Below are 21403 nucleotides of genomic sequence, written 5' to 3' on the forward strand. Positions count from 1 at the left end.
AAGTAGTCCAATCCTTAGAGATGTCCACCCTTAGACATGCGCATCCATAGAGATGCCATCCTTAGAGATACTATTCTTAGAGATGCCATCCTTAGAGAAGCCTTAGAGATGCCTATTCTTAGAGACACCTTCTTTGATGCCCATCCTATAATAAAATGCCATTCCTCCACATTTTTACTGAATTAACTGCATCTCTGTTTCCACACAGTAGACAATGATCTTATCTCAGGAGGCATGTCTCCTTTGATTCTCAATCCCTGATGTTCATCACAGTCTGTCACACTTGGCGATGCTCACTACTGGCTTCTCAAAGGATACTGTGTTTTTGTAAACTATAGGAGCCTAAGAAGGGCCCTACTCTTCTATCCTTCATTGGTCCTAAACAGGAGGGAATGTTAACCTGATGAAGTTGTTTGCACAACCCTGGATGGACTGAGCTTATTTGAAGGTAGGATCTCTTTATTTAGGGCGAGTGTGTCAAGGATGATGGACACCAGAGAAATCTGCATTCAGTGCCTTTCACAGACATCACTCAGCAGTGACAGACCTGTCAAAATTGTTGCTTAACCTCTCCGAGTATCAGCTTTCTAACTTGTAAAATAAGGATACAGTACTCTCATCACAAATCCTTGTGGTGATTAATCATAGAAGGCTAAAATTACTTAGCACAGAGCTAGGAAGCACTGGGTTCCCAAAGCAAACAATTCATCCTAGTCCGTGGTCTTTTATGCATGCCAGAGCATGTCTCACTCATTTCAGACTTTTTTTTCTTTTTTCTTTTTGAGTTTCACTGTTGTCGCCCAGGCTGGAGTGCAATGGCACAATCTTGGCGCACTACAACCAGGTTCAAGCGATTCTCGTGCCTCAGCCTCCCAAGTAGCTGGGATTACAAGTGCCTGCCACCCAGCCCGGTTAATTTTTGTATTTGTAGTAGAGACAGGGTTTCACCATGTTGGCCAGGTTGGTCTCGAACTCCTGACCTCAGGAGATCTGCCCGTCTCTGCCTCCCAAAGTGCTGGGATTACAGGCGTGAGCCACCATGCCCGGCCAAGGCTGCTATTTTTACAAAGTATGGACTGAGAAGGTTGTAAACAATATAAATGTATTTGTCACAGCTCTGGATGCTGGAACGTCCAGGATCAAAGTGCTGGCAGACTCGGTGTCTGCTCCTGATTCATAGAGGGCAGACTTCTTGTTCTGTCCAAGCATGGGGAAAGAGAAAGGAGCTCTCCAGGGTCTCCTTCATGAGGGAACTAATTCCATTCATGAGGGCTCTACCTTTATCACCTGACACCTCTCAAAGGCCCCAGCTCCTAATAACATCACATTGGAAGTTAGGATTTCAACATACGAATATTGGAGGAACACAAACATTCATTCTACAGCAGTGTCTGAATTGCATACATGGAAATATTTGGTCAGATTAATTTGTTTTGAGTTCCAAGACCATGTAAAACAGTGCATTTGTTTTCTACAAATGAGAGATAAGCCGTGTGCTGATGAGGAGCCACTGAAATGCACAGTGCGAGGGCTTAGTAAGTCAGGCTGCATGGTTCTGCTCTGATCTGGGTGCCATGCTGTGGGATTGTCAAGAGCATGGTCAAGGCCATAGGCCCATGCATCAAGAAAAGAGCTGGAAGAACAGCCCTAGACTCGCTTTTGCTCAGGTATGAAGCAGCCATGGTGAAAATCAGGGAAGGAGAGAGAAGGTCTAAAAAGTACACCTGGGCCGGGCGTGGTGGCTCACGCCTGTAATCCCAGCACTTTGGGAGGCCGAGGTGGGCAGATCAAGAGGTCAAGAGATCAAGACCATCCTGGCCAACATGGTAAAACCCTGTCTCTACTAAAAATACAAAAATTAGATGGGCGTGGTGGTGCACGCCCGTAGTCCCAGCTACTGGGGAGGATGAAGCAGGGGAATCGCTTGAACTGGAGATGCGGAGGTTGCCATGAGTTGAGATTGTGCCACTGCACTCCAGCCTGGGTGACTGAGGGAGACTCCGTTTCAAAAACCAAAACAAAAAAAGTACCCCTGGGTGCCCCTGGGGTTTTCCCTTCATTCATACAGAGATGAATGAGTGAATACAATGTGAGCAGAACCTTTCTTCCAGAAAACATCCATGGTGCTCTGTATCTCGTGAACTATAATGAGATGCAGAAGAATCAGCCATCAGGAACCCGCACAGAGCGCAAAGTCACTCACCGTCTCAACAGCTCTTCATCACTGCTGCTACTCTCTTCATGACACTCCTTTTTGTCCATTTGTCAAATGTTGTATTTATCTCTTTACTGTATCTTTTTCACCCTGAAAAAATAAAAAGAGGTTGTATTTAGGTACATGGGAAGAACCGTCAGATAAATCTTAGCTTCCGTGTCTCTAAAAGGTTGACAAAAGCACTTATTGCTCATTCAAAAGAGATGCATCAGTGGAATTGCTCCTAGTAGCGGTAGGTGCTTAGGACAGAGGCCGAAACAGGAGAGCTATAAAATAGAAACTTCTTTTTTTTTTTTTCCTAATGAAGTAGGTGTATGGATTTTTCAAATTCTTTTATTTTTGATGTAGCCCTGCATCTGCAAGTTAAGCCATGTAGAATAGTAACTTCTAGAGATTCCAAACTGACAGAGGCAAATGTGTGATTATTTTCCTTGCCTTCCATTCTTCTCTGCACAACTCTAATGGTTTCTCTTGTGTTTCAACCGCCACCTAGATTTCTTTAAAATACTTGGGTTTAGGAACCGTTGTCTGACCCATTACTTTCACCGGTTCTGCTATGACATTTTTTAAAGATTAGATTTTTAAAATAATGGCTTTATGGATATATAGTTCACCAACCACAATTCACAAACCACACAATAAACTATACACCCAATGTTGTATATAGCATAGATACAAAGTTGTACAACTACCACCACAATCAGTTTTAGGACAGCGTCATCACCTCAAAAAGAAACTCACTAAGCGGCACTCCCCATTCCCCACATGCACGCACACCCAGCCACAGGCACCCACGAATCCACCTTCTGTCTCCACAGGTTTACTCATTCTGGACATTTGATTTAATAGGAGTTGTTATGGACTGAATGTATGTGTCCACCCTCAAGTTCCTGTGTTGAAATCCTAACTCCAAATGTGATGATACGAGGAGATGGGGCCTTTGGGAGGTGATGAGGTCATGAGGGTGGAATCCTCATGAATGGTCTCAATGCCCTTAGAAAAGAGACCCCAGAGACCTCCCTCCCTCTTTCTACCATGGGAGAATGCAGCAAAAAGTCAGCTGTCTGGCCAGGCGCGGTGGCTTACGCCTGTAATCCCAGCACTTTGGGAGGCCGAGGTGGGCAGATCACAAGGTCAGGAGATCGAGACCATCCTGACTAACACGGTGAAACCCCGTCTGTACTAAAAATACAAAAAATTAGCCGGGAGTGGTGGCGGGCACCTGTAGTCCCTGCTACTCTGGAGGCTGAGGCAGGAGAATGGCGTGAACCCAGGAGGCGGAGCTTGCAGTGAACCGAGATCGCGCCACTGCACTCCAGCCTGGGTGACAGAATGAGACTCCATCTCAAAAAAAAAAAAGAAGTCAGCCATCTATGAACGAGGAAGCAGGTTCTCTCCAGTCACTGAATGTACCAGTGCCTTGATCTTGGACTTCCCAGCCTCCAGAACTGTGAGAAATCAATCCTGTTGTTTAAGTCACATGGTCTATGATACTTTTGTTAAAGCAGCCCAAAGTGACTAAGACAGGCATCAAACAATATATTGTCCTTTGTGCTGGATCCTTTCACTTTGCATAATGTTTTCAAGGTCCATCCGTGTCATACCACATAACAGAACCTCCTTTGTTTTTATGGCTGAATAATATTCCACTGTATGGAGACACCACATATTCTCTATCCATTCAGCAGACAATAGACATTTGGGTGAGTTCCACTTTGGGGCTGTTATGAAAAATGCTGCTGTGAATATTCAGGTACAAATTTCCATGTGGACAGATTATTTCATTCTTTTGGGTACATACTTAGGAGTGGAGTTGCTGGGTCATGTGGTAACTCTGCGTTTAACCTTCAAGGAACTGCCAGACTGTTTTCCAAAGCACCAATTTCCATTCCCACCAGCAGTGTAGGAGGGTGCCAGCTTCTCCATATCCTCACCTATAATTGTTATTATAGGCCTTTAAAAAATGGCCATTCTAGTACATGTAAAGTGATATCATATTGTAATTTTTTTTGTTTGTTTGTTTTTTTGAGATGGAGTCTTGCTCTGTCGCCCAGGCTGGAGTGCAGTGGCCGGATCTCAGCTCACTGCAAGCTCCGCCTCCCAGGTTTACACCATTCTCCTGACTCAGCCTCCCGAGTAGCTGGGACTACAGGCGCCCGCCACCTCGCCCGTCTAGTTTTTTGTATTTTTTAGTAGAGACGGGGTTTCACCGTGTTAGCCAGGATGGTGTCGATCTCCTGACCTCGTGATCCGCCCGTCTCAGCCTCCCAAAGTGCTGGGATTACAGGCTTGAGCCACCGTGCCTGGCATCTTATTGTAATTTTTGAAGATTTTTATATAGTAGTAAAAATACATATTATTAATAGCATTGTAGACACTTTGGATAACAGAAAAGAAAATTAGTGAATTACAAATCACTCAAAATCCAAATGCCCACAAATAATCCATCTTAACTTTTTGACTATTTGGTTTTCTTAAATATATTAAAATAGGGTGACCGGGCGTGGCAGCTCACGCCTGTAATCGCAGCACGTTGGGAGGCTGAGGCAGGTGGATTACCTGGGCCCGGGAATTCCAGATTTGCCTGGTCAGCATGGCGAAACCCCATCTCTACTAAAAATACAAAAATTAGCTGGGCGTGGTGGCGCATGCCTGTAATCCCAGCTACTCCGGAGGTGGAGCTAGGAGAATTGCTTGAACCCAGGAGGCGGAGGTTGCAGTGAGCTGAGATTGTGCCTCTGCACTCCAGCCTCGGTGACAGAGAGAGACTCTGTCTTCAAAACAAAAAATAAATTTAAAAAAAATAGGGTAATACTATGCCTACTTTTTAAAACAAACTATTTGTATCCAAGGAATGCAACTTAATTTTAATAAATCAAATTGTGTTTAACACTCAGGATCATACAGCACTCCATTGTCTCATCATCCTCTCTCTGCAATATTGTTTCAAGCATCTTTAAACACACAAGTAGGTTTACAATTTCTGGTTGCAGGAAACTAGTGGGTGCACCTCTGAATCACCCACAAGTTGATCTTATCCATAAGTCAAGCCTTAATACCATCTTGGAACAAAGCCCTACAATTTTGTTTGTGCAATTACAGTGTGTCCAGCAGAGTGCGACCTCAGACTCTGTGCAGTTTATTTAAGAGGCTGAAGAGAAATATGTGACCGGATCAGTTTCCATACTGAGTTGAGCTCTTCACAATTACTATTAGAGATTTACAGATCAAAACATGAATTCTAGGCAGATATATCAGGCTCTTGCTGCTGGAGTGACAATGCACCTAATTATGTCAGTAGAGAAAGCTAGAGAGGGTATATTTGTGTCTTATATCACCACATATAACAAACCATAATTCTATCTCTGCTACTGAGCAATGCAAAACCAACTCCAATTAGCACCATATTAAGATGAACAGTAAAGCTGCTCAATGAAATTCACAATTTCTTATGTGGTGGTTTTTGTTCTTTGCATCTCACTATTGTTCTACAGTCATGTCATTTTAAAGTTCTTCACAACTTCTTTAAGAAGAAAGTGAAACAATTGAATTAATTATTCAGAGTTCACCTTGGTTGAAATAGTTTGGTTTGTTTTTATTCTGAGGCAACTGGCCATTTAATATTGGAGAGTTCTAAGTTTTTTTTTTTTTTTTGGACGGAGTTTTTCTCTTGTTGCTAGGCTGGAGTGCAATGGCACGATCTCAGGTTCAAGCAATTCTCCTGTCTCAGCCTTCCGAGTAGCTGGGATTACAGGCATGTCCCACCACACCCTGCTAATTTTGTATTTTTAGTTGAGACAGGGTTTCTCCATGTTGCTCAGGCTGGTTTTGAACTCCCGACCTCAGGTGATCTGCCTGCCTCGGCCTCCCAAAGTCCTAGGATTACAGACATGAGCCATCGTGCCCAGCCTGAGAGTTCTAAGTTCTTAGAAGGTGGTTGTGTTTACCTACTAGAATTTTGTTGGTAGCAATAATCATCTAATGGGAATTCAGAGAAGTGATTTTAAAGATTTGACTTCCAAAACCCTATACAAATGTTTTATTTTACCACCAATGACTTTATCAGCAATAACTGAATATTTATTCATACGCATAATAATCACTCACACGTTCCAACTAGAGAAACCAAATATTTCTATGCAATTTTCAATAAAAATATAAAAATCTACATATTTCATGTATTTATGTTTAATTGTTATGTTTCTCACAGCCTGCAACAAATTTAATTTAGCTATCCTCTGAACTACAAGCTTCCCTTCGTTATAACAAACACTTTTCTTTTATTTAAGTATTGTTATTCCAGAGTTAATATAGTACGCATTCAAATGATTTCTTATTTAGTATTATTTTACCTAGTACCATTATATATTTAATTTTTTTCTCATGAAGCCAGGCACAGTGGTTTGCGCCTGTAGTCCCAGCCACTCGGGAGGCTGAAGTGAGAGGATCCCTTGAGCCCAGGAGTTTAAGGTCACAGTGAGCTGTGAAAGTGTCACTGTATTCCAGTCTGGGTGACAAAGCAATACCTCATTTCAAGAAACAAAATGGAGTTTTTTCCTTATAAGAATTTAAAGAAGCTATACATTATTTTGGCTAACTTTCTCTAGGATTAACTAGAAGTTACTGAGACGTGATCTACAGCCTTTTTTTTCACGAGCCAAAAAGCATCTCTCACTTTAATTACACCTGTATTAGGAGAGTTATGATCAATTTCAGCAGTTGTAGTTTCTGAGAACTTGGATAAATACAAACATGAATTACATAAAATTTATGTAAGTCCAGGTATTCAAAAATGAGAAATAATGTAATACATGATCAAAGTAATAGCAAGACAATATACAATTAAATCACTCAACAATTACTGGGAATATATATGAAGCCTTATTGGTAAAATTCTACCTGGTACTTCTGAAACGAACAAGGCAATGGGAAGTAAAAGTTTATCTCGTCTATTACTGAGTATCAATGAAAGCAATAAGGTGAATGGAAAAGTCCATGCAAACTCCATTTTCAGAATAATGAGGAGACAGATATAACTCACAGATCCAAACATTTCTCACTGGCTGACAAAACTGGGTGAAGTCAGGGTGGAGCACGGCGGAGGAACAGGGAGGAAGTGGAGAGTGAGAAAACATAAAGAAGTCAGGAAGGGCCAGAAGAGGAACTTCCTGTGAGTAAAGCCCCATACTCGGTGATTTATCTGTAGAGTCTGAATACAAGAGCTGTGAGGTCTGGGCAGTTGGAATGGAGGCTGAGCAGGAGATAGATGTGGTAGAGGCAGGGGTGGATGGGAGATCCTTGAAGATAGAGAAATGGCCTCGTGTGACAGAGTACAGAAATACTACAAAAACTCACTTGTAGAAAGCACGTTCTGCATACAATCAGACATGGAATTGTCCCATGCATTCCATAATAATTAAGAAAAAGATACTAGCAGAGCATCGCTTAAAGGTACTACAAGAAAATAGGTGAGAAGACCAGGACGTTTTGTTTTGTTTGTTGGTTTGTTTGTTTGAAATAAAGAACAATCAAAGGAAAATGATGGACCAAAATTAACAATCATTCTTGGGGGGAAAAAAAACTCCACCCACAATTCCTCAGTAAAAAGGATTACACACATTCTCGGCATAATACGTCTCTCTCAGGCCAAAGGCTATCCTTGTGCTTCATGTGGATGCTATGAAATCATTCCAGCTGAGGTCAGGAAAATACCAAGTATGACTTTCCCTATTTAAGTTAAAATATTGGAAGCTTATTCCAAAATATTGGAATAAACTTGAAATACGGTGATTGAATGGAAGGACATTAAACTATAACTCACTAGACACGTTATTTTACTCTATAGACAAACACAACAAATCACCTGAAATAAGCTACAAAAGTAAGATAAACCAGTAAGTTAGAGAAAGAATCTTTTTTTTTTCTTTTGAGACGGAGTTTCCTTCTGTTGCTCAGGCCAGAGTGCAGTGGTGCAATCTTGGCTCACTGCAACCTCTGCTTCCTGGGTTCTAGCGATTCTCCTCCTCAGCCTCCCAAGTAGCTGGGATTGCAAATATGCGCCACCATGTCTGGCTGATTTTTCTTGTATTTTTTAGTAGAGATGGGTTTCACCATGTTGGACATGCTGGTCTCGAACTCCTGACCTCAGGTGATTTGCCTGCTTCAGGTTCCCAAGTGCTGGGATTACAGGCATGAGTCACCGTGCCCGGCCAGAAGAATCTTAATATACAAAAATGAATAGCTTTTTAATATAACAGACTATCCCAATTCCATGAAAGAAGAAAATACACCCATTAAAATAGAAACTATGGTGCCTAGAATTAAACTGTACAAAAAAACTACATGACCCATATAATTTTTTTATGTTGAAATAATTTTAAACGTGAAAAAATAGCAAAGATTCGTATAAATCCTCAACCACCTTGTCCTAATGTTAGCTTTATATAATTGTATTTATATATAATAGTTGTTATATATAAAATAATTGTATATGTACATTTATCGTATTATATATAATCATACATATACATTTATTGTATTATACATAATATACAGCTGTATATGTAATTGTAATATAATAATTATACACATAATACTATATGTAATACAATTATCTAACCAGGAAATGGATGTTAGCATATCGTACCATTACCTAATGTGCAGACCTTATTTGAATTTTGTCTACATTTGTCTGAATGCCCGCTTTCTTCTCCAAGATCTAATCGAGGATCTCACATTGCACTTAGTTGTTATCTGTCCTTAGATTCCTCCAGTCTGAGACAATTTCTTATTTTTTCCTTGTCTTTTGTGATTGTGACACTTTCGCTGAGCATGGTCAATTCTTTTACAGAATGTTTATCAATTTGGATTTCTTTGATGTTTTCTCATGATTAGGTTGAGGTCATGCATGTTTGTCTTCTGTGTTCAGTCAACATGCCCCAGCCTTTTTGGAATATTTCTTCATGTTCTGGCGTCACAATTCATTCCAATGTTATCTTGTATATTCCTTGCCCCAGCCCTGGAAGTAACCACTTCTCCACAGATCCTTGGCTCCCTTGAATTCAAAATAGTATTTAGAAACCAAGGCGGGGCACGGTGGCTCACGCCTGTAATCCCAGCACTTTGGGAGGCCGAGGTGGACTGATCTCGAGGTCAAGAGACGGAGACCATCCTGGCCAACACGGTGAAACCCCGTTTCTACTAAAAATACAAAAAATTAACTAAGCGTGATGGCATGCGCTTGTAATCCCAGCTACTCGGGAGGCTGAGGCAAGAGAATCGCTTGAACCCGGGAGGCAGAGGTTGCAGTGAGCCGAGATTGTGCCATTACACTCCAGCCTGGGTGAAAGAGGGAGACTCAATCTCAAAAAAAAAAAAAAAAAAAAAAAAGTAATATTGATTAAACATCAAATTGCATGAGAATGCATAGCAGGATACCAAGCAAATACAACTTTTAAATATACAGACAATAATATTTAAAATACAAACCAAACATATAAATCATGCAGGGGGATTAACACGTTTCTAGATAGTGGTAACAGCTGAGAATGGCTGGATGAATTCCAGAGAAATGTCATATATTGCTTCAATTTTATTTAAAATATATTATTACCTATGTCTTAGATATTTTATTTTAAATAATGGGCAAGGATATTATAAACTCTGCAGAAGTAAGTGTAATCGTGTTTTTTCCTGCCCACATTAAAGATGGCCCAGATGCTCGCCCTGACCCTGTTGACCGCCCACAGCCATCATGGCGACCGGAAGTCCTGAGAGCTTACTTCCGTCAGTTCTCAGAAAGCCCTCCTTCTCTGCGAGCATTATTTCAAAAGAAGTTGAGAACGAGAGCAACCGACCTAAGGGGATTCTCCCATTTGGCCCGTCCTCCCCTGAAGTCACCACCTGCTGCTTTTCTGGAGCGCTTACCAGGTGAGTTTCAGGAGCCCCAGGGTACAGGAAGGAGAAACGGAGGCTTGTTGCTGCGACACCGCCAGGCTGCTCTGTGTTCTGCTCCTCTTGGTTAGCAAGGAGGGAGTACGACCAAGCGCGTGTCAGAAGGGGAAACAGGGCCCTCCCCTTGCTAAAAACAAATCCCTCTAGAAGCTCGGCATCCTGTTAGTCATAGCTTCAATTTATGACTTCAATGACTTGGCTTGGGCAGTCTTTAATCTCTCTCATACTTAGTTTGTTTTAATTTCTGTAATAATAGTTTTTACACCAATGTTTATGTTGCTAATACTAATAATTTTACACTGTAACTGTATAACTTTAATTATTAGACGTTTTAACTTAACTAACAAACATACGAAAGCTTCCTAAGGGAAACAATTTTTTTTTTTTTTTTTTTTTTTGAGACTGAGGCTCGCTCTCTCGCTAGGCCGGAGTGCAGTGGCATGATCTCGGCTCACAGCAACCTCTGCCTCCCAGGTTCAAGCAATTCTTGTGCCTCAGCCTCCCGAGTAGCTGGGACTACAGGTGTGCACCACAACGCCCAGCTAATTTTTTTATTTTTTATTTATTTTTATTTATTTTATTTATTTATTTTTTTGAGACAGTCTCACTCTGTCGCCCAGGTTGGAGTGCAGTGGCAGGATCTCAGCTCACTGCAAGCTCCACCTGCCGGGTTTACGCCATTCTCCTGCCTCAGCCTCCTGAGTAGCTAGGATTACAGGCGTCCACCACCACGCCCAGCTAATTTTTATATTTTTAGTAGAGACAGGGTTTCACCTTGTTAGCCAGGATGGTCCCAATCTCCTGACCTTGTGATCCGCCCGCCTCGGCCTCCCAAAGTGCTGGGATTACAGGGGGGAGCCCCTGCGCCCAGCCGGAAACAATGTTTATTCGGGAATAGAGCATTGCCATTGGGAATAGATATGCCATATTAAACTATGTGTATATTCAGGGAGATAAAGGAATACAGAAATGGGGAGGATTGCATGTTGTTTTGACAGAATTTTCCTTGGCTACAAAGATCAGTAACAAGGGTGACATTAGTCCGAGGTTGGACCAGCAGAAATATTTTTTAAGGTTGTGAAGACCTTTATGCAAGGTTGTGGCTTTTGTGGAGTCTTTTTCATTTTCAGGCATACAAGGATAACAGTCCTCTCTTCATGGCTTTCCTGGCTCTATTTGTCAGGGTTACCTTAACATAAGTGACTCCATTTTGTTCTGACAACTTTCAGATTTCCCCTTGTGATCAAGAAGTTTCTCTGAAAGCATTCTTCTGCCTCAGCCTCCCGAGTAGCTGGGACTACAGGTGCTCACCACCACACCCAGCTAATTGTTTTTGTATTTTTAGTAGCGACGGGGTTTCACTATGTTGGCCAGGCTGGTCTCGAACCCCTGACTTGTGATCTGCCCACCTTGGCCTCCCAAAATGCTGGGATTACAGGCATGAGCCACCGTACCCGGCCAGCATTTTTTTCAAAGAATTACTGTGGCATTTTTTCCAGTGTCATTGTGTTCTGTGGTTCTTATCTAGTCTTCACATTTATTTACATAATGAACTTTAGTGATGGATTTCCACAGAATTTTTGTCACTACGTGGTTGCCTAGAAGTATATATACTAAGATGGAACATATTGAAATATGAGCTAACTTTTCTCATTCAATTATTGATTACTTAGTTTGTTTATTATTTGGGGGATGGGATCTTGCAATGCTGCCCAGACTGGACTCAAACTCCTGGGCTCAAACTCCTGCCTCAGCCTCCCAAGTAGGTGGGATTACAGGCATGTACTACATCACCTGGCTCAATTATTTATTATTTATAACTCATTATACATATATTCAGATAACTTAATCTGTGAGCTAAACTGTTCCACTTTGTTGGCAGTCATTTCTGTGTTTGCTGTGTGGCTACGGATGCTATGTGTTTCCTCTATGCTTGGGATAGGATGATGGGGATTCTTCAATGGCTGTGTGAGTTGTTATTCTAGGGCACTTAAGAATATGAATTGGGGCCGGGCGCGGTGGCTCAAGCCTGTAATCCCAGCACTTTGGGAGGCCGAGACGGGTGGATCACGAGGTCAGAAGATCGAGACCATCCTGGCGAACACGGTGAAACCCCGTCTCTACTAAAAAATACAAAAAACTAGCCGGGCGAGATGGCGGGCGCCTGTAGTCCCAGTTACTTGGGAGGCTGAGGCAGGAGAATGGCGTAAACCCGGGAGGCGGAGCTTGCAGTGAGCTGAGATCCGGCCACTGCACCCCCCCCCCGGGGCGCAAGAGGGAGCCCCGTTCACAAAAAAACAATCTCAAAAAAAAATGAATTGGTCAATTTTTTATATCTCTACTGATATTCTGTTGTTCTGTTAATTGCTAAAAGACTATTGATGAGATTTCCCACAAGAGGGGAGGATTATTCTATATCTGTTTATCATTCTACCCATGTATACTATACACATATTGAAAGTGTTAATATGTATACACAAAATTAAAATTGTTCTTCTTATTGAAGTGATCTACTTTATATTTAGTAATGCTGTTTAGGTAAAATGTATTTTGTCTAACGTTATTGGAGGTGCACCTGCTCCCCATTGATTACATTTTTACACAGACGGTCATCTTGCATTCTTTTATTGGAATCTTCATATAACTTCTTCTTTGGGTTTACTTCCTGTAAGATGGAGGGAAATGCTCTTGAAGCCTAATTTGTCTGACATTCATATTGTTGCTCCAGATTCTTTTTAATAACCATGAATATGATATATCATTGCCATTGTCATGTGAGGGGTGGGGAAGTGGCCCCAGCTGGAAATATTTGTGCAGATGAGTATTTAAAATGATAAATGAGGCCGGGCGCGGTGGCTCAAGCCTGTAATCCCAGCACTTTGGGAGGCCGAGATGGGCGGATCACGAGGTCAGGAGATCGAGACCATCCTGGCTAACACGGTGAAACCCCGTCTCTACTAAGAAATACAAAAAATAGCCGGGCGAGGTGGCAGCGCCTGTAGTCCCAGCTACTCGGGAGGCTGAGGCCGGAGAATGGCGTGAACCCGGGAGGCGGAGCTTGCAGTGAGCTGAGATCTGGCCACTGCACTCCAGCCTGGGCGACAGCGCGAGACTCCATCTCAAAAATAAATAAATAAATAAAATAAAATAAAATAAAATGATAAATGTTGGCCAGGCGTGGTCGCTCACAGCTGTAATTACAGCACTTTGGGAGGCTGAGGCAGGCAGATCACGTGAGTCCAGGAGTTCGAGACCAGCCTGGCCAACATGTTGAAACCCTGTCTCTACAAAAATACAAAAATTAGCCAGGCATGGTGATGCACACCTGTAATCCCAGTCACTGCAGCTCCCTGCACCTGCACTCCCCGCACACCACATTCTCTTAACCAGCCCTATTCTTTTTAGCTCCTATCATGTGTACATATACCTTTTTCTGTACCACAAACATTCTGTATAATCTCTTGTGCTGTTATGTTTTATCGTTCAGATCACGGATATACGTCCAACCCATTAAATAGTACAAAGAATAAGGAACATGTGCAAAATATATTTGTGGAATGAACAAAAGAAGTGCCATAGAGCAGTACAGTTTAACAGAAATATAATCTAAGCCCCAAATGTATATTAAATTTTCTAGCAGCTGCATTTAAAAAAGCAAAAACAAGAAGATAAAATTAGTTTTAATAATACATGTGTAGTTGTATATGTCTACACATATATGTTTGTGTGTATATATATATACTTTTAAGGCCAGTGCAGTGGCTCACACCTGTAATCCTAGCACTTTGGGAGGCTGAGGCAGGCAGATCACTTGAGGTCAGGATTTCGAGACCAGCCTGGCCAACATGGTGAAACTCCATCTATATTAAAAAATACAAAAAATTAGCTGGGCGTGGTGGTGCACACCTATAATCCTAGGTACTCGGAAGGCTGAAGTGGGAGGATTGCTTGAACCCAGGAGGTGGGGGTTGCAGTGAGCTGAGGTCACACCACTGTACACTCCAGCCTGGGTGACAGAGCAAGACTCTGTCTCAAAAAAAAAAAAAAAAAAAAAAAAGGTCCGGGCACAGTGGCTCAAGCCTGTAATCCCAGCACTTTGGGAGGCCGAGATGGGTGGATCACGAGGTAAGGAGATCGAGACCATCCTGGCTAACACGGTGAAACCCCGTCTCTACTAAAAAATACAAAAAACTAGCCAGGCGAGGTGGCGGGCGCCTGTAGTCCCAGCTACTCGGGAGGCTGAGGCAGGAGAATGGTGTGAACCCGGGAGGCGAAGCTTGCAGTGAGCTGAGATACAGCCACTGCACCCCAGCCTGGGCAACAGAGCGAGACTCCGTCTCAAAAAAATATATACACACACACACACACACACACACTTATATATATATTTACATATATATTTATATATATACTTATATGTGTATATATGTATTTTATTTAAATATGCATATATATGTAAATATAAAACATACACCTATGTTTTACCCAAAATGTCATAATTTAAACTTGTCAGCAATGTGAAAATTATTAAGATAATATTTATATACTGTTATTTATATTGACTTCAAAACCTGAATGCTTTTTAAATTTATGATACACTTCAATTCAAACTAGCCCCAATTCAATTGTTCAATCACTGCATGACTTTTTCTCCACATAAGTCACCATGGAGACTTCCCAGCTGCAGAAGACGGTAGGGGATTTGAGGTCAGCCATTGAAAGCTCCCTGAGAACTGATCATTCTTGTCTTAGAGATGAAGACGTAAATTAGGAAATAATTTTATTATTTTTCATGAGCACAAAAGGGCAGATGGTTGGGTAGCATGATGAAATAATTCCAGTGATCATCTCCAGCCTTGGGTTTTTCTCAGATTTATAAAAGAAATAAAGGGTGATGAAGTTGTTTGAGTAATAAAAGCACACAAAGCAACTGAGCAGCAGAAGGATGGTGTGGGTGGCTCTGTGTTCAGGAGATGGCTGGGAAGAGAGGCTGGGGCTGTGCAGACACTGGGCTGGTGTCTGCAGAGCAGACTTGCCATGTCGATGCTGGTCCAGACCATGAGGAACACGAACAGGACATTGTGAATCACCATGACATTGATAAATGATCCTTGCGGGAGTTTTATCTGTTTAGATCATGGATGTACGTCAAACCCATTAAATAGTACCAAGAATAAGGAACATGTGCAAAATATATTTGTGGAATGAATAAAAGAAGTCCCATAGAGCAGTTCAGTTTAACAGAAATATAATCCAAGCTCCAAATGCATATTAAATTCTTGTATGTATGACCTAGTTTGACAATAATCTTGTGAATATCCAGGACCAACAGCGGTGAAACTGGTATTGGCTTCTGTGGTTTCAATGATGTGAACATGGATTAGCATGTTGGTGAGCCAGAGGGAAATGAAAGAGGGAACAAGTCTCAAGGCTGATATTCGGATCACACAATAGTTTACCAAACTCGTTACCAATATCGTAACGAGACATTCACACCACAAACCAGGAGAAAACGTTGGTGTTTTCACACAGTATAACTTTCTGCAAGACATTGAAACAAGACTGTATATCATAATGAGACTTTCATCTCACTTAATTCAACCTTTTCTACTTGGCAGAATAATGGTATAATTCAAATTTTATGATCAATTCCTTCTGCTTATAACTTAACAGAACCCAACCTACAAAATTCTTTAGTATCCATTGGTTAAATAAGAAATTGTCTGTGCTGCTGTTAATATGACATGCTATACCTGGACAAACTCCTCTGAGAAAAGTTGAGGCCCCTATACACAACATAAGAACGCAGGCCACATGGTTACCCCAGGACTCACCTAATTCCCTACTGTCTTGAATAACTGTTTGAGTTCTTCAATTAGTTGTCTTTAAACCTAGGTTTATGGCTCAAAACCACATGCAAACTGAAAATCTCATATTACTCTTAATTTGTATTTCCTCTTACTTTGTATTTCTCTTTTTTAAACTTTGTATCTGTTACTTGTTAAATTTTTTCAGAGGCGCAGCTCCTACCAAGATAATACTGAACCAGCACTTTAAAATGATAGCAAAAGATTGTAGAACAGACAAAATTGAACTTATTAATGGACTCCAGGGAGACTTAGCCTGAGAGTCGCACCCTTCAAATCTCATTTATTGCTCAAATGCTTTTGACATCGATTCCTAGTCACCAATCACTCCCCAGAAGATGAGACGAGACCAGCAAACTGGGACAGGTCCATCCTGGCATCAAGGGACATCAAATCTTAATTACAGAATGATTGATCAATGATGCTTCCAGAGAAAGTTCTTGATCACAAGGGGAAATCTGAAAGTTGTCCGAACAAAATGGAGTCACTCATGTTAAGATGACCCTGACAAATAAAGCCAGGAAGGCCATGAAGAGAGGGGTCTTATCCTTGTATGCCTGAAAATGAAAAAGACTCTACAAAACCCACAACCTTGCATAAAGGTCTTCGCAACCTTAAACAAAAAATATTTCTGCAAGGAACGCTGCCCAGCAATTGCCTGTCCAACCTTGGACTAATGTCACCTTTGTGACCGATCTTGGTAGCCAAGGAAAATTCTGTCAAAACAATGTGCAATCCTCCCCATTTCTGTCTTCCTTTATATCCCTGAATATACTCATAGTTTAATATGCCATGTCTATTCCCAATTGCGATGCTCCATTCTCAAATAAACACTGTTACCTTTAGGAAGCTTTCATATGTTTGTTATTTAGGTTAACACTTCTACAAATTAAAGTATTACAGTTACAATGTAAAATTATTAGTATTAACAAGATAGACATTGGTATAAAATTATTATTACAGAAATTAAGACAAATTGAGTATGAGAGAGATTATTAAGACTGTCCCAGCCAAGTCACTGAAGTCATAAATTTAAGCTACGACAAAATTTATTTTGTTTGTTTTGTTTTTAACAAGGGGAGGGCGCTATTTCCCTTTCTGACAGCCTCATATGAACTTCCGGAACCCTTTGGAGTACTGCTTTCTTCCTAAGTGACCAAGAGGAACAGAACACAGAGCAGCCTGGCAGTGTCCAAGCCACAAGCCGCTGCTCCTCCTTCCTGTACCCTGGGGCTCGTGAAACTCACCTGGTAAGCGCTCCTGAAAAAAGCGCTCCTGAAAAGCAGCAGGCGGTGACTTTAGGGGAGGACAGGCCAAATGGGAGAATCCCCTTAGGATCCGGTTTCTCCATTTCTCAAGTTCTTTTGAAATAATGCCCGTAGAGAAGGAGGGTTTTCTGAGAATTGAGGGAAATAAACTCTCAGGACTTCAGGTCGCCATGATGGTTGTGGGCAATCAACAGGGTCGCTGCAAGCATCGGGGGCATCTTTAATGTGGGCAGGAAAAAAACACGATTCCTTACTTCTGCAGCGTTTATAATATCCTTGCCCATTATTTAAAATAAAATATATATGACATAGGTAATAATATATTTTAAATAAAATTGAAGCAATGTATGAAATTTCTCTGTAATTCATCCAGCCACTCTCGGATGTTACCACTGCCCAGAAACCTCTTAACCCCCACCCCCGCGTGATTTTTATATTTGGTTTGTATTTTCAATATTATTTTCTGTAATATTTAAAACTTCTATTTGCTTGGTGTCATGCTGTACAGTGTCATGCAATTTGATTTTTAATCAATATTACTTTTTTTTTTTTGGTGATGGAGTCTCTGCTCTGTCACCCAGGCTGGAGTGCAATGGCGCGATCATTGCAACCTCCGCCTCCCGGGTTCCAGCGATTCTCCTGCCTCAGCCTCCCGAGTAGCTGGGGTTACAGGTGCCATCTACTGCACCGGACTAATTTTTGTATTTTTAGTAGGATGGGGTGTCACCGTTTTGGCCAGTCTGGCATGGAACTCCTGATCTTAGGTGATCCGTCCACCTCGGCCTCCCAAAGTGCTGGAATTACAGGTGTGAGCCACCGTGCCTGGCCCAATATTACACTTTAAATGTTTATCCACGTTTACATGTAGTTTTAATAATTTATGTTAACTGCACTACAGTATTAATGCAGTGATGATATTATAATCAATGTATCCATTCTTTGATGATGGACATTCAGTTTGTTACCCTGTTTTCTGATAGTAAACCATAATACAATGGACTTTTTATATGCATTTTCTTGTCCACACATAATTTCAAGGGTAGGTGTGTCTTGAAGTTGTCTGGATGTAGCCATTTTATTCTCCAAAGCGGCTGTGTTTTTGCTTATCTCCACTACCGGTTTACGAGTTTCCATAACTACACATTCATATTCATACTTGATTTTTTCAGATTTTCTTATTTGCATCAGTATTGTGGGTGAGAATGATATCTGATAGTGGTTGTCATGCACATTCCCCTGATTACTAGTGAATTTTAACATCTTTTCAGGACATTTGTGTTTTATCCTTTTGATTCCTTATTTATATCATTCGTTCATTTCTTTGTTGTTTGTTTCTTTAATATGTTAAGCAATAATTAATTTTATTCCAAAATTTTTAAAATTTTAGGATTTTTTTTTAAGTGACAGGGCTTCACCATGTGGCACAGACTGGTCTCGGACATCTGGGCCCAAGTGATCCTCCTACCTCCGCTTCCAGAGTGGCTGGGGCTACAGGCAATGCATGCAGGCAGGGCTACGCCTTCATGCGTGGCTGGGATTTTTATTAGATGTTCTTAAACATTTCCAGTGTCATATAAAATACATTATTTACTATACAAGAATTTTAGTATTTGAACTTTAAGGAATGTAATTTTGCATTGTTTTCTTGTGAAGATGAATACAGATTTTCGTGGGAGTAAAAAAGACAATTTAAAGTGAAGAGTATTTGGTTTTCTTGAAATAATTTGATTTCTAAAATAAAAGTAAACAATCTAAACTTTTTAAATGCAATATGAAAATGTTTTCAATTGAAATTGTGATAGTAACATTTGATGAGTGGTAACTGAATTTTAATTGAAATTTCAATTGAATGTGTATCAAGTGATAAAAATCATGTGTATTTTAATTTTAATTTTAAAATTTAAAATTTAGTGTAATTTTAATTTGGTTTGTATGACGTCCAGACAAATGAAAGTATTATATATACGTACATATGTATAATAACATAGTGTCATGAAAGTATTATATATGTAAATGAAATTTTCCATGTGAAAAATTTAGGTGGAGGTTTTTAAACTGTTTATTTACTTTATAAAGAGTAATAAATTCACATAGTCGGCTGCCCAAGCACAGTTGAATATGTCCTGTAGTATTACTTTATGTGTATATATATATATCCAGAGTTTATGCATATACAAATTTTTGCTTTTTTGTTGAAGAGTAGGTTTACACACTGTTATTTACTATGCCTTTTTTTCCATTAACAATAGGTCTTAGTGATAATCAGTATCAGTTTTTAGAGATCTTTGACATTCTTTTAAAATTGCATATTGTTTCATCATTGGATGTATCATGATGTCTTTATTTATTCCCTTACTAAAAAACATTTGAGTCACTTCAAGTTTGATTTTATTTTATTTGAGTTTTTATTTTTGAGACGGACTCTTGCTGTGTCACCCAGGCTGGAGTGCAGTGGCACCATCTCGGCTCACTGCAACCTCCGCCTCCCGCGTTCAAGCAGTTCTCCTGCCTCAGCCTCCTAAGTAGCTGAAATTACAAGCCCGCGCCACCATGCCTGGGTAATTTTTGTATTTTTAGTAGAGACAGGGTTTCACCATGTTGGCCAGGCTGGTCTCGAACTCCTGACTTCAAGTGATCTGCCTGACTTGGCCTCCCAAGGTGCTGAGATTACAGGAGTGAGCCACAGCACCTGGCTGTGAAGGGGGGCTGCCCCTCTACACCTGTGGGTATTTCTCTTCAGGTGGGACAAGAGACTGAGAAAAGAAATAAGACACAGAGACAAAGTATAGAGAAAGAACAGTGGGCTCAGGGGACGGACACACTCTGCATGCGAGGACCTGTAGAGACGCTGGTCTCTGAGTTCCCTCAGTATTTATTGATCATTATTTTTACTATCTTGGGGAGGGGAGTGTAGCAGGGCAACAGGTAGGGAGAAGGTCAGCAGGGAAACATTCGAGCAAAGGAATCTGTATCATGAATAAGTTCAAGGAAAGGTGCTGTGCCCGGATGTGCACGTAGGCTAGATTTACGTTTCACTTTACACAAACATCTCAGTGTAGCAAAGAGCAACAGAGCAGTATTGCTGCCAGCGTGTCTCACCTCCAGCCACAGGGCGGTTTTCTCCTATCTCAGAATAGAACGAATGGGAATGGTCAGCTTTACATCGAGACATTCCATTCCCAGGGAGGAGCAAGAGACCGAAGCCTTCCTCTCATCTCAACTGCAAAGAGGCCTCCCTCTTTCACTCCTCCTCCTCCACACAGACCCTTTAGGGGTGTCGGGCTGGGGGATGGTAAGGTCTTTCCTTTCCAACGAGGCTGTATCTCAGGCTGTCTCAGTGCGGGGAAACCTTGGACAATACCCAGGCTTTCTTGGGCAGAGGTCCCTGCGGCTTTCCACAGTGCATGGTGTCCCTCGTTAATCGAGAACGGAGAATGGCGATGACTTTTACCAAGCATACTGCCTGCAAACATATTGTTAACAAGGCACATCCTGCACAGCCCTAAATCCATTAAACTTTGATTCATTACAGCACATTTTCTGTGAGCACAGGGTTGGGGCTAAAGGTACAGGTTAACAGCATCTCAAAGCAGAAACAATTTTTCTTAGTACAGATAAAAATGGAGTTTTTTACGTCTTCCTTTTCTACACAGACACAGTAACAATCTGATCTCTCTTTCTTTTCCCAACACACACGTTTCTAGAGCAATGGTTTTTTGTTTTTTTAAATTATTGATTTCCTGTTTCATGTATCAGAATAGCTCTTTTACTCTGCTATGCTCTATTTGTCTATCTGTTTGTCAGTCTATCCATCTAGAAGTAAATACAGGCATATGTGGGCAGAGTTCAGTATCCATGCATGGATTCCCTACGTCTTTCCACTGAGAGACTAGGACAATGATACCTTAGTAGCCGTAAACACACATAGTTCCCAGAAACAAGGTTCCTAAAGACTGTTTAGTTCCCGTAAATACCCTTAGTTCCTAGAAACCAAGATTTCGAAATACTGTTTTTGAATACAAGGGAGCCAAGGAGAAGTGTTGACTTCCAGGGCGGGGGCAGGAATATACAAGATAAAATTGGAACAAACTGTGACACCA

At 41.1% G+C, this 21403-nt stretch overlaps 1 protein-coding gene across 1 annotated transcript in view; it reads right to left on the reverse strand.

The window, feature by feature from the left end:
* Window positions 1–10529, reverse strand: part of LOC101005491 (caspase recruitment domain-containing protein 8) — a 33487-nt gene extending 22958 nt beyond the window's left edge. The window contains 2 exon segments of the mRNA XM_031660360.1: window positions 2204–2305; window positions 10142–10529. Coding sequence (XP_031516220.1) covers window positions 2204–2262 — 59 coding nt within the window. The 5' untranslated portion in view covers window positions 2263–2305; window positions 10142–10529.
* Window positions 10530–21403: the final 10874 nt, after the last annotated feature.

This window comes from Papio anubis, chromosome 20 (assembly GCF_008728515.1).
Source record: "Papio anubis isolate 15944 chromosome 20, Panubis1.0, whole genome shotgun sequence".
Taxonomy (NCBI): domain Eukaryota; kingdom Metazoa; phylum Chordata; class Mammalia; order Primates; family Cercopithecidae; genus Papio; species Papio anubis.